Consider the following 14,984-nt stretch of genomic DNA (forward strand, 5'->3'; position numbering starts at 1 on the left):
GCTCAGAGCTCGTCCCTGTGGGCTTAGTTCACAGCTAGAGTTTCCTCAGTCTTTCCTCCTTTTGGCATTGCACTAAAAGATGAAAAGCTGTGTTTGGTTTGAGGAGGGATTTATTGGTATTAGAACAACACAAACTGTGTGGCGCTTAGAGGCATGGGCGTTGGAGGAAGTCAGACCCAAATGATGTTGCAATACTCCAATTTGTCGTTCAAACAGTACAAATGCCTCAAATAAATTTTTGTTACTGCACCAAAACATAAGATATAAATTCTGAGACCATTTTGTTGGGGAAACCTAAAAAACGCATTTGCATTAAAATCAAATCAAGAGATCAGGATTTTAGTAGTTCACTCAAACATTAGATTTAAACATTATGATTGTTCAATAGTGCTGATTATCAGATTCCATCCAGATTTAGACTGATTTAGGAGAATTTTGACCTTCCTCGAAGACCCTGGATGAGCCCCCAATTCATGTTACCCAAATTCATTTTGAAAGGGTTTAGAGCTTTTAAGATTGGGCTCCTAGAACTCTGCATAAAAATAAACGTGTGCTCTTCCAGGGATCTCGAGTTCAACATCAATGCAAGCTTTTATTTCTGTCATTTTACACTTTTCCATGGAGAGACCTTCTGAGAATTTATTCGGGTAGGAACGGCAACCTTGAAAAGACCAACCTAATGCATTTGAAAAAGCTGCATTTGGCTGACGACAACCTATGTGTCCCGTTTAAGGCCAAACACTATTGTCCTGGTTTTAGGGCACCTTTCTTAACTTCCAGGAAATAATATATTTTAGTGTGGGTTATAAAAATAGTTTAACACCCTCAAAGGTTCTATCCACAATTACTGCCATTAGTCTGGCCCATAAACCCACCTTTACCCCCTTATCCCCCCTTTATCACCACACTCAAACACTGGCTGCCCTGTCATGGGGGGGAGGTCACTCATCAGAGCCTTTGTGTGTGTCTCTTATATAATCTGCCATGTGTTAATGAGGTGTAAATTAAGAAACAGTTTTAGGATAAATGCACTTCTCTCAGTGTTGAGATATTTTACACAACACAATTAGGTTTTCACCCATCCTTCCCAGTGAGTCACAAAAATCTCACACCCCATTTCCTCTTTCTGATGAAGTTCATGCTAAATGAAACTCTTGAAACACACACATATTCACTCTCAGACTCCCTGTACATACCGTATGAGGGATAGGGTTGGTTGCACCATTGAACATTAATCTTAAACCTAGATTCATTTAAGGTTTATCTAATAATTCATCCATCCATTTCAGGGGACCATAGGAATGGAATCAGTTTCACCAAAATGTAAAACTTCTTCCAACTTAAACAGGGTTACATTTAGACATTGTTTTGATCCTGGTTTTAATAAACCTAGTTTAGTTGTCTTGCTCTTTTTAAATTTAGATTAAATAGAAAAGTTTAAATGTCAGTGACCTTTATCTGTTTGTTTGTCTCTTCAATAATATTACTATATCAAGTGATATAATTAATATTTTTTTTTTGCAACTTTGAACTTTGTATGTATCGTTAATTAAAACTATTGCCAGCAATTAAACTGCCATGATTGTAGAGCGGAGAAAGACTGGAGTGCCATAGAGGAATGCTGAGTTCACTATCTTATCAGCAGGTACTGCATTAAAACACACACAGTTTTATATTCACCCTCTGCTTAGGATCACTGTGACATTTGACTCAGGAGTACACAACACTTGATATCCATTGACCCAAATTCACAACATACTGTGGACATACGGTGCTCACATTATGCTATATATTTCATTGCATTAGTCAAATAAATCTCAAAGCTAGTAGCGTCTGCAAACTAGATGAGAGAGATTCACAGAGATTTTTTTTCTGACAGCGACTTTTAATCAGCTAGTGTTGCAGTGATTAGGTGCGTTCTCGCCATGTCGTAATTACCTTAATGATTCTGAGCTGTAAAAAGCCTTCACGGGCTTGTAGAACTTGTAATTACAATGTGTAAACTCTGAGAGCTATGACTTGTATCACCTGACCACTGCAGATTTAAAGTGCGTTCGCCTTAAAGTGTGCAGACTGAACCGTGTATGACATTAAAGTACCGCGAGAGCGATTAGAAAGCATACAGAGCTTTATTTACATAATTATGACATGTGTGAACGCAGGAAAATGAGAAAAATAGAGAGCTTTGGTGATAACTTAGCGAATATTTAATTAGTACAACAGTAATTTCACGCTAGAAATGACCTAAAAAGTGGGAAATGTTGGTCAAAAACGCACAGGATTGTGGGATATCAAAAGAAACGAAGAATAGATCTGCTGCCTTCAGAAATCGGATGAAGGTCTCTCAGGAGACAGGAAGTGAAGCTAACATTGCATTCCGACATGCCTTGATACATTTCTGCTTTGGAATGCATCCTCCAAAGGCAGCATTTTTAAGCTTTCGGACGCAGCCATGAAGTCGGTTCCCCTCAAGTTTACTCGGGTGTTCCAGCAGAGTATCCACAGGTGTAGTTCATCACATTAACTGTGTTCCGATAATGGGACCATGATCCACAAAGGGGAACAATACTCGTCTTCATTTTCAACAGCATATCTATTGATTTATCATTTCAGACCTAACAACCTTCTTTATTTTTGCTTGAAAACTTGGTTTGTGCTTTCTTTCTTTAAAATGAACGCCACCTGTTTTTTTACAATAAGGTTCCATTAGTAAAGAAATTGACATTTTTTCATTGTTAGTTAATGTTAACTAATGTTAATAAATGGAACATTATTGTTGAGTGTTACCGCTGAATCACTTTTCTATGACTTTTGAACAATGTTTTGCAAATCCAGGGTTTACAGACATCACATTACATCAGGGCTTCAGGGTGCATTTTCAATTTCATCTCATGCACTGTGAATTCAGGGTGTTTCCTCTTTTTTGAGTCAACTTTTGAGTTGATACTTTCGATTTTCCATGGAGAAAAAAACAAACAAACAGTGATATGCACAAAAAGCTGTAGGCTCCAATAAGGTGGTGTTGTTTTTTTGACTCATCTGAGGCTGTTTCTCTGGAAACTTTCAGCGTGTCATTCAAAGAAAGCTCTCTTCTTGCTGCGTGTGGTTGTGAAGGCTGGTGAACAAGGTGGAACGCCTTTGTGTGGTGTGATGTCAGATGAGAAAGGCATGGAAGCGAATCGGTGTCATGGAGTGGGTCATTGAGAGGTGAGGCTGACTGCTTCCACGGGTTCAGCAAAAGTTCAGCTGCATAACATTAGGCAAATTAGTAAGGCCGGAATGGAGAGAGAGATAAATGAGACTTGAGAGAACTGAAAGGCCAAACTTTGAGAAGGAGGAATTCCTAAAGTTTTTTTAAGAAAGGAAAACTTAGAGGACATGTCATAAAATTCATAAAGTGTGACGGTTTGACAATTTAGAGATGGTATGAGCTACCACAAATATACAGCTGGATGAGGTTTATTCTTCAGTTATGTGTGCTTATCTAATAAAAAAAAAAAAAAAAAAAGTTTAAAAAGTTTTCTATCAAACTATGTTTAATCTAAATTCCAACATTGATTATATATCCTGGAATAAATAACTGATCAAATGGGTTTTGGTATAATGTTTGATGCATAGTGGGTGATTGTATGAATTTAAATTTCCAAATATTTCCAAATATGCTGACTCAGCTGGTTTGATAGAACACTGAATAAAGCTCCTCTCAGATGGATGGATGGATGGATGGATAGATTGCATTGCACTGAAATCATTCAATTTCTCAGTACGTGCATTCTCTGGAAATCAAACCCATGATGACCACATTGCTAACAACATCATGTGGTACTGTTTGAGCTCTTTTCTTAGGATTTTTTTTATTTTTGTGTAGGGACATTCTAGGCCTGCTATATCAAAAAACTTGCATCAATTATTTTGCTTGACTAAAAAGTTAGAGCGACGTAATGTGGGCGGGACTTTGGAGATAGAGACGTTAAGGCGGGCGGAGATTGATGGCATATGGGCGGGGTCTGAATGCAGTCACTCGGTTCGTCACCGCGAATGGGCGGGGCTTATAGACAGCTGCTCGCTCTCGTCAAGATCTTCTCACACTCTCAGCAGCTCCGCGCGCACGAACACACGCTTACACAAGCTTATTAAACGCGCTTCTGTGTGCTGTTTCTAATCGGCAGGACACGAGACATTTAAAAGGAAGCTCTTTAATGTTGCTGCGCGAGTTTGATGATATCAGGGGGACACAAGCGAGACAAAATAATCACATCACCACATCGGAGCTTCGCAAATAATTCTGGACCAAACTCACCTTTCAACACTGAACATTTCATGGATTTATTGATGCCTCGTCCGTTCAGTATTTTATTATTGAATTAATGAATCGATCACGCTTTGGAGTAAAAAGGAACACAGTATAGGCTATGCGGTCTAAAAGACTTCTTAGAAATTGCATTTTGAAACGAGGACATTGTTGATTCTTTATGTGAATATATTTTTTGCAAAAAGTATTTTAGCGGACATTGATCGGACCGAACCGGATCTCTGACCATGCACACGCACTTCAGCTTTAGTTTTACTCGCTTCTGTAGTTCCTGATCTCCTCTGGGAATCTCTGGGATGGATCCATCTCTCTGTTAAAGCTCTATGTTGAAGTGTATAGTCGTGGCTGTTTCATTGAGGAATTGAGTCCGATCTGATCATGTATGAGAGTGTGGATGTGAACCCTTTCCTCATGATGGATTACTATAATCAGAGCAGAGGATGTCTGATCCCGGACAAGATGCCACATCCCTTCAGCTCATCCATCAGACATCAGCACTGGAGCGGATCCAACCACTGTACGTGCACTTTCATTCAGCAAAACGCTTTATGTTTCTAGAGTCTCCTGAACTAAACGGCATTCTAGTTCAGCTGATGTGATTCAGTCTGTGGCAGTCTTTCATATAGCTAGCCTACTGATATTTAAATCCAGCTGGTTGACCCACTTATACACAAACACGGGCGCGCGCACACGCACACGCACACACTGCTGCTCCTGTCTGCATAGGAGCATGCAGATTTCCCCTCTGGATTTAACATGTTCGTTTATTTCTTACCAACCAGTGTTGTAAAGATAACAACCAGACAGTTATAGGCTACTAATATATATAGTCATTCATATAAGCAAGGCTGGCTCTTATGACCATTGACAGCTCGTTAACATGCTGAGCATTAATGGAACCAAGAATATGAATGAAATTCGAAGCAAGGCTAGACTTGTGACTATGAAATTGTGTTGCGCTTAATGATGAAAACGGTGTTTTATATGTGAGAGATGAATGTGATGATGAGAGAAAGGAATTGCGCGATTTTTGCTTTTACAAATTTGAACAGAAGTCTAACAGGAGTTGATGTGGTGTAGCTTTTAGTGCCATTGTGGATGGTGACCTGGGGCGCGCAGGGTCACGGGACGCATGACCTTTGACATAGAAACATTGACGTAAACTGAAATACCAAAAGAGTGTCTGAAATATTCACAATATTGAGATAAAGTGCATCAGATTCATAGCCAACGCTGTAAATATATATATATATATATATATGATCAATAAGTTATGTTATGACAACATATGTTTTAACATTGCTTTAGCTCATCAAAATAGGTCAAGCAATTTTCAACTTTTTGAAGTTAGGCTATACAAGATTTGAACTCGTGTTTTGAGTCAGTTTAATGTAATTTAAGTTGAAATGACTTAAACATCCACGTTGATTGTACTTAAAATTTTAATGGAGCATTTTTTTTTTCTTTTTTTTTTTCTTTACAGTGAACACAGGGATCCTCAGTAAATGAAAAATTCTCTAATCACATTATACATTATTATTACATTATGCATAGTGTTGACCTAGTTTCTCAGTTAACAACTTGTCCTGGATTCATTCAGTTATTGTTCAGCCCAACAAACACATTTGCATTTGTTCATTCAAACTAGTTTTACACTCATATTCTAAATCAAACAAAGATAAGCTATAGAACCAAAAATCCATCAACTCACACTGTAATCATCTCATTTTTAAGAAAATACTTTCAAAACCAAGGCTGAAAAAAAAGTGGGCAATCATAATCATACATTAGTTATCTCTTCTGGTAAAACATTTCCATAGCATCACTGTAGTAAAGATCAGTACATTTTGGTCAAAAGTGCAAAAAGTTTTGTTGGAGGAGTATGGATAAGATATGCTTTATGTAAGTGTACTTTGAGTCGTCAGGAGACCCTCACTCTTGGCTAAAGTGCACTATAGGCCTTCTCTGATAGCACTCAATTACATAACGAAACGGCTGTTTATGTGCCATTGCATGTGTGCCTTTACGTGCATCATTAAAAAAGTGTTTGAATTATGATAAATTCCCATTTGCTTGATCAGCCCTTCACTTTTCTGTTTTGCAAGAGTACTCCACTCCCACATTTCCGGACATCTTTGAAACTTTAAAATGTACAACATTCATAAAGAATCTTGATACAGTTTGAATTTTGCAACACATTTTTTGGATGCTAAAATATTATTTCTCATGCCATTTGTGGTGTCTGGCATATCTAATGTAGCGCAACAGGGATCGTCCACTTTTTTGCCGGTCTTGGTTTTGGAAGTATTTTCTGACTTTTATGCCATCAATCTAACCAGGACTGAGTTGAAACACAGCATTACAGTATTTGATTCCAAGCATAAAGTGTTTGAAAAAAATATACAAAGTTATAATGTTGGAAGAACAGTCTGAAGAAGGTCTGTCTCGAAAGGTTTATATATGATTGATTGATACATTTTTTCTTCATTGCTGAACAATGGAAGACTGCAAGTTTTTGACAAATAACGTGGGAAGGAACTTTTCCTTTTTCAACCTGATTTTGATTAAATGACGTATCTCAATTGATACTGTATAAGCTCATAAAACTGCATGTCTCATAATTATCAGTGCAGCTAGTTGTTGAGTACATTGATTTGACATGTATTGAGCAGCGATAGGTTTATTTTTTATACTCCTGCACGATAACTCGCTCATGAATAAGAGCGAGCAATGAGAGTGTTGATGTGTTCGTTTGGTCTCATTCTTCAGACTGACGGCTCAGGGTCTTTACGGGGGGTCAGTCTGGATCAAACAAACTTGATCTTTGATAGTCGGCTTCTCTCAGCGCTGAGGAGGGGTTTCCAGAGAGATTACACACCTCAGCGTGAAGGAATGTGCTGCCTCTTATTCACATGATAGTCACTCACACACACACACACACACACACACACACACTCCCCTTCACGCTGTACCCACAGACCTTTACACACACTCCTCTTTACACATGTACAGTTCTTACTAACATTCTCTATTTTTATATTCTAGTCATGGATCTCATGGCTTTGCACATTCACATGCATTGTTGTGCCATGTGATGTGTTGTCTCTCTGAGCTCTTATACTCTTATGAAGAGTGTGTGTTTGTGTGGGTGACCGGCGGTATATTCCAACAGAAAACAGCCTCTCCTTCTGTATGTGTACCGAACTGTTAGCCATGTGCATGAATGCTTATACGCAAATATTTCACATTTCTGACTAGCTGAATTGAAACTATAATAGCCCTCAAGTGTTTGTGAGAAGTTCCTACTTAAGAATTTGGAAGGTGATGGAAGTATGATGTGTACCGATGTGGTGTGTGTGCTTGTCATTTTGGGTCAGAGTTGGGCATTTTCATAATTCTGTCTATTAATAAACGTACTTATATACACAGGAAGCTTTTAGCACTGTTGCAGCTAAATTAATAACAGGATGTGTATTGACACTTTAGCACTTTATCCGCAGAGAGTGATGTGTGTTAAATGTTATGTTACACAAGCTTGCTGTCTTATATGCAGCAATGCAGTTATTCAGCATCCTTAAATTGTCAATTGTTCAGTCAATATTGAATTAGCAATATATATATTTGTGCAGTTTTTTTTTTTTTTTTTTTTTTACTTGATGGACCAATTCTTTTTTTTTTTTTAAGGCATGTTTATAAAAGCTACTTAAATATCCTAATTTAACTAGAGTTATCATTCTTTATGCGAACAAGCCTTTACTATGTTCAGCTGACATGCAGGAATTCAGTCCGATATTAAGTTCTCTGAGAGGGACTTCAGGATTGAGTGCTCTGGAACTCTCTCTGTTGTCACTGACTTGCTTATGTCAGTACCGATTCATTGTAGAAGCAGCAAAAGATGAATTTTACCTTGATGTTTGACTTGGAAGTTGCCAGATAATGGGCGATATACATTTAAAAAAATGTTATGAAAAAGTGTGTGCTTTGCATTGCATTTGAAGAAAAACATTTGTGCATTTGTGGCTGGTTGTCATGGCTTTTTAAGGTTTCTAGGGTGCTTTCCTTCTGACCCAGGTCACAAGAGGCCATCCCAAGTCTCTATGATATTCTGGTTTGAGATATGGTTCAGATACCTCTTTTAACGTAGGCTATGCCTAAGGGTTTTTTTTTTTTTTTTTTTTTGTCAGCCAGATGTTTAGTAAGTATCCACTCTTATGCAACCTGAGCTCATTATATCAGTCTTTGGAAAGAAAAGAGACACTGGTAAATACATTTTTTGATACGATTAACTGCTTCTTCAACCGGATGTCTTTAGAGGCTCTTGTATAAGATCGTATCTCAGGTAATGGCAGCTACAGTGTGATAAGGTCAGGCTCGTTGAAATATTATATATATATGCCTGTTCCACTTATGTTTACATTGTTTTTTGTGTGCCTTGTTGAACAGTAATCTCAGACAACTTAATCCAGAAATTTTAATCAAATTTCTAATAAAAAAACCACACTGGTCCATCCGACCAATCAGAGCACATTGTGCTTTTTAGCAGTGGGGGCTTCATAGAGACCAGAACTAAACTGAGCGTTACTGACAGACTGGATAGAGAGGTGCTGCAACAATGTAAAATTTGTAAAAAAAAAAAATATATATATATATATAATATATATTATATATTAAATCAAGCATGAAAACCTTTTCTAGTAGACCCTGAAAACAAAATCAAGACTTCCAAAGGGCATAATAGGTCCCCCAAGTGATACCACACTTTTGAACGGTGGTGTAGCCTATATTTACAATTAGAGCAGTGTCTGTTTACATGGAATAAAAAACATTGATGAACAAACAAATCAGTGAACAGTTGTTTTTTTGTTTTTAACTATGAATTTTATATGAACCATCCAAACAAACCCAAAATTGAAGCAATGAATCAGTTGAAGCAATTATGCGTTTAAGGCCAAAAAGAAATGCAGCCTGTTCAACTTTGCAGATTTGCGCAAGACTTACATTTCTTTTTATGGAAGAATGTGCATTTTAATGCACTATATTTAAGTAAAACATCTCTGACTGGACCAGATGAAAGCACTGATACACACACACACAAACTCTCATGCCTGCTTCAGATAATTGAGTTTTGCTGTAGCTTATCTGAGGATCAGAATTCTATTGTACGTAGGAGGAATGTTTGTACTGAACTAATTTCTGTGTGTGTTCGTGTGTGTGTGAGCTGGTGGAAAGAAAACACTTGAAAGTGAATACTTTCATCTGAACTTGAATGACATCTGCTCACAGACTCTGACGTATGATTGGCCTAAGACCAGGAAGTATTTTTGTGCCAAATGCGCTGCATGTTTGCAGACTTACACAAGTGTTCATAGAAATAAGGAGACTGTGGTTGTCTATGTTTGGCTGTACTTGTTCTTTGAAAAGGTCCTCACAAATATAGTGAAACATGTCCAAAACTGACTGGGGAGGCATGCGAAGCTCTTCTTATTTTGAGTAACATGTTTTTTTAAATGTATCAATAAATCAGTGATCCATTCATAAAGACACTCGCTTGCTTTGTTCCTAATTGAATCAGCTGTTTGAATGAATCGGTTTAATGAATTTATTAATGACTCAGTAATTCACTCATTAAGACTGTGACTCGCTGCTTAACCAAAAGGCTTGGACTGCATTTAGTACCTCTCTACTTTAACTTTGTATTACTAGTCTTCATGAAACCTTGTTGATGACTAGTGTTTATGTGAATGAACGAAGGCTTACATCTCCATTAATACAAGCAGTGTTGTCATAAACTGTGCAAAAACAGTCCAACTGGCTTATAGTTTCTGGTGACGCTAGGTTCCTTTCAGGGTTCTCAGAGTTAACTATCCTGAATTGCAACAAAGGCTTAAAACATGGTTGAAATTCAATTGTGTGAGCGATATGATTCTGAATACTCAAGAAGACAATGGGAAGTTGTGAATGTGTGAGAGTGACTGCCATCTTTCATTGTCCCTGGAATGTTCCTAATTTGCTTGTTTGTTTTTATTTCTGGATGTCAAGGAATCTTATTTCTCAATGTTACATTCCCGAGATCTGTGCTAATATATGGGCACGTTGATGTGACATACTTTTCACATGTTCTGTTTATTGGTCAGTTAGCAGACAGAATCTGTTGACATTTTGGAATTTTATGATAATTTGGGGGGAAATTCTGTAAAACGGATTTAATTATTCTTTCCTTTTGGCTTACTGTCTGTAATTTTCATGTTCTTTTTACCCGTACATTTTTGTGTACTGGTTCATTTAAAAGTGTTTTAGTCATGTAGAATTAAGCATGCTATTACAATAATTTGTGACAAAATGGTTAATGGTTTTCTCCCTGACATCCATAAAAAGTGAGTCATGGTTTCTTGACTCTCAATAAATCTCAATTAATTTTTTCATGACTCTTTTCCACCCACTCTCTGTACCATAGCAAACAGGCTGTTACCTTAAAGGGATAGTTCACCCAAAAACTCACCCTGAAGCCATCCTAGGTGTATATGGTATTCTTATTTCAGACGACTATAATCGGAGTTATATTTAAAAAAAATTCCTGGCTCTTCCAAGCTTTATAAATGGAGTGAATGGCTGTATGTTTTTGGAAGTCCATCAAAGCGCATCTATTCATGGTTAAAGTGTCTCACGCATCTTCGGGGGTTAATAAAGGCCTTCTGAAGTGAAGTGATGCGTTCATGTAAGAAAAATATCCATATTTAAAACTTATCGAATAAAATAACTAGCTTCCAGCAGACGGCCATACGCATCGATTAACGCCAAAAGAGTAACCCTTGAACTTGACGCACAACGTTATGAAGGCAATTGACACCTCTCGCGGTTCAAACAAACAGGGCTGGGCAACTGCGTTCGTCATTACGTTGTGTGTCAAGTTCAAGGTTCAAGTTCAGCGCCATCACTATAAAGGTCATCTGCGCCGTCAAAATAAAAGTCACAACAACCGCCGTGTCACTTCAGAGTTCAGTAGCTTACGTCACTACTGGCGGTGCGAATGCAACCAGGAAAATGTTCCTAGGGGAACCATTAGTTCTCAGGGAAGCACGGAGGTGGCTAGTTCCTAGAACTACCCGGTGCGAAAGCCCCTATTGTCAAATCTGAATTTCAGCTCCGGAGGCCTCCTCAGCACTTGATACACAGTGATACGAAACGATGGCATTGTTTTTTCCGTATCAATTTGAGCCCGAGTCCTCATCCTTTGGAAGTGCATGCAGAGTGGATTCGCAGCACAGAAAACGGCGTCTACTTGACATGTCGACAACACACATTAAAACTGTCCCAGGCCTTAGATACAGTGTTTGAGGACGGGTCAAAGTAGACGTTGTTCGCGGGCAGTCAATAAAGACCATAGGCTGGCATTATGCAAATGAGTTTTATTGTTACGTAGGTATGTAACAGGACATCCAAGTGACATTGGAATTACTGACGACTCATTTCAGCTGTTCAGAATCGATTCTTTCTTTTAGTAGAATATAACTTTCATGCACTTTGATACTTTAAAACTTCTATATGATCTCTGTCAATTTCTGACCAGGTGGAAATACAAGCTCTAGACATTCAAAAGAAGCAATCGTGAAAAGTACATCATGAATTACACAGGCATCTCCTATTGACTTTATTATGAAATGTAATAGGTAGTTAGGTTTGGTATGGGCTCAGTTTACCCAGTGCCATGGGTTGCCAGTACAGTTGCTATGGTGAGAGGTGTCGGGCATGTAGATGTGTAGGCTATTTATCAGCTCATTGGTCGAATCTCTCTCTACTCTGAAGTAAGGCTGCTTTGGCCTCTATCAAGAGTTACATATTTTTATTATGGCTGATAAGCAATACAAAGGGATGTAGGCCTATTATTTATCTATATTTTCAATTAAAAAGTAAAAATGAGTATATGCTTCAAGTGACATCAAAATAATATACAATAAAATATAAAGTTTATATATATATACATTTTTTTATTTATTTTTTAAACTGATGTAATGCATATTTTTCATGAACAATGTGTTTAAACGAGTTTTAAAATTTGTGATGCCATAATATTTGGATTTAAATTGTTTCTATTATTATGACACCATTTTAAATAGTTTTCTTAGTTGCACCACCTGACATTTTGGGTGTTTAAGATAATATGTGTAATATAAATGTACTAAAAAATAAATTCAAACTAAAGAGGTTTTATAGAATAAACTGAAATATGTCATGAATTTATCCAATTATTTTTAAAAGGAAATAATGCACTTGACAAAAATATGCACATCCTGTCATTGACCTATATATATATATATATATATAATGAAGCATGTATCCTATAAATAATTGTATAGCCTAATACAATAATACAGTTCATAACGGATTACACAAAGCGTTCATGTGCCTGTAGTGTGTTTCTGTGAAGTATTGAAGATCTGTGTTAATTAAGAAAGATTAGCTTGTGTCAGATGGGTGATTGTATCTGTTTATCCAAATCCACACGTTTCGTAAGTAATTGTTTCATTGATTTCTCCAACGATTAGCCTATTGCATGAGTGGGACCCCATGCTAGTACATCACAGCAGAAGTGATTTGTTCCTTCTCTCGTGTGTGTTGAGAATTCCATATGCTGCTGTTGAAATGGTGACCCTCAGCACAGGAAGAGCTGATCTCTGTGTTTAACTGTTCATAGACCTCGGAAAACACAGGAAATTGGTGTCTGAAGAGGGAAACGAGATCGTCTGATCCTCAGAAATCCCCATGAGCGCACACACATATACGTGAAAATATTAGCCCTGGTGAACTCTGCTAGCAAACCCATGACCTCTGAAATAGTCTACATATGTTCATTCATTCTGCCCGTGGGACAGGTGCATGATGGGAAATAAACTTCAGATGTGCGCTACAAACCAGAGCGAAGGGGGTCAGTCTTATTTTGCTTTAATTATTGAGGACATACGAGAGTGACGATCCTCTTTCTGTTTTCATTCAACCTCCTTTTTTGTGTCCTCAATAAACCATGAGAACAGACATCTTAATGAGAACATCATTGACAATAATGACAATTAAAAACCATCTATATTAAAAATATAGGATAATACTAAAAACATACGGCCATGTTATGGTAATCATTATGGTTATCCAAAAAATATAGACCTTTTTCATAAAAAATAATGGGTAACACTTTACAATAAGATTTAACAATGCTGAAAATATTGTTAATATTGAAAATGAATAATCATGTTTTAGAAGTATTTTTCATTGTTAGTTCATGCTACCTAATGTAGTTAACTAATGTTAACCTATGCAATTTCATTTTTTTTAAATGCAAAAAAAAATATTAATGGTCAAAAATAGGTGTAATCTTCTTAATGAAAATATTATAAATGCTAAACAAGCACAAGCTGTTTTGTGTAATCAGAAGTCGACCAATAGTGGATTTTGCCGATACCAATAACTAAAAGCTGTGTTGAAATGTGTAAATATTTTTTAACAATAATACCATGCATGAGAATATTTTAGTAATTATAAAAAACAAACAAAAAAAACTATGTAAAAGAGTTAAGCTTTATCACTAGTACTGACACAGACAAGTGAAATGTTTTTTATTTTATTGTCATATGAAATATATAACTAATGTACAAAAAATGAAGAGAGAAAAATGGACAAATAAAATCAACTTGTTTTCAAATGTCATTGTATATCTTATATGCACACACACATTAAAATGTTATACCATGCTCACATTTTAGATGTATATATTTTCCCTTGTTCTTTCGTCTCTTTTACACACTACTTCATAAAGTTTATTTTGTAAGAACAGAGAAATGTTTGGAAAATTATAAAACTGCGACCGACAGTTCCACAAAGCAATTATCAATGCTGATTAATCCTTAAAAAACCCATAATCAGTCGTGTGAGAGTGAAAGAGCTTGCATACAACAGCTTAATAAACAGTAAGTTAATATTGAATAACTTTTATATGCAAAGTAACCTAATAATTGGAAATATGTCCAAAAGAAGCCAAAGCACCAAGCAACAGATAAACTGAAAGCCAATGTGGAACGGCATATGTGAGTCTCACCCATCGTGTAACTTCTGCAGGTTTACCAGGTTCACTCCGGCTTTTCTGTTTTACATAATGGGGATGTCAAGATGGGGAATATTCACATTCATATTCTTTCTCTCAGATTATTGCATTATTTTCATTATATGTCCAGATATCATGTGCTCTAGGAGAACTCGTCTTTTAGGTTGCTTACAAAAACACTTGAATATGTTTAAGTAATGATGCTGGCCTTTTCTACTGCACTATTCATGGAAAAGCTGTCCGCTATAGCAATAATTAATGCTCTTATGCTATCAAATCCATATGCTATACACCAGACCTCATTTGTTCACATGCTCTTAGAGCAAATAGACTCATCTATTTTTGGGAGAATGAATGGGAAATTATTAAAGGTAAAGGGTTTGAAAGGGCTGGTTTGAGTGCTTTTTGCTTTGGCTACATAATTGGCCTACTTTCTTCTACAGCAACATCTGAATCATTGAGGACAGCAAATAGAAAAAAAAAAGAACAGAGCAATCTAGTTTATGTCAGAGCTGTGTTTTCTTTTTTTTTCTTTCTCTAAATAAAAGCAATTTTGACATTTTTTCAATGGCCGATGTACAT

General features: G+C 36.8%; 1 protein-coding gene across 3 annotated transcripts in view; it reads left to right on the top strand.

Annotated features, from left to right (window-relative positions):
* raraa (retinoic acid receptor, alpha a) overlaps positions 1-14,984 on the top strand; it is a 193,897-nt gene that overhangs the window by 151,508 nt on the left and 27,405 nt on the right. Inside the window, exon 1 of one of the 3 annotated variants that reach the window (XM_084435084.1) lies at positions 4,066-4,829. The exons of the other annotated variants lie outside the window; for them this stretch is intronic. Within the exon in view, the coding sequence (XP_084291210.1) occupies positions 4,691-4,829 (139 nt within the window). The 5' untranslated portion in view covers positions 4,066-4,690. Of the gene's footprint in view, positions 1-4,065; positions 4,830-14,984 lie in introns of those variants that run through there. 3 annotated transcript variants of the gene reach the window in all.

The sequence above is a fragment of the Rutilus rutilus genome (assembly GCF_951802725.1).
Source record: "Rutilus rutilus genome assembly, chromosome: 16".
NCBI lineage: Eukaryota > Metazoa > Chordata > Actinopteri > Cypriniformes > Leuciscidae > Rutilus > Rutilus rutilus.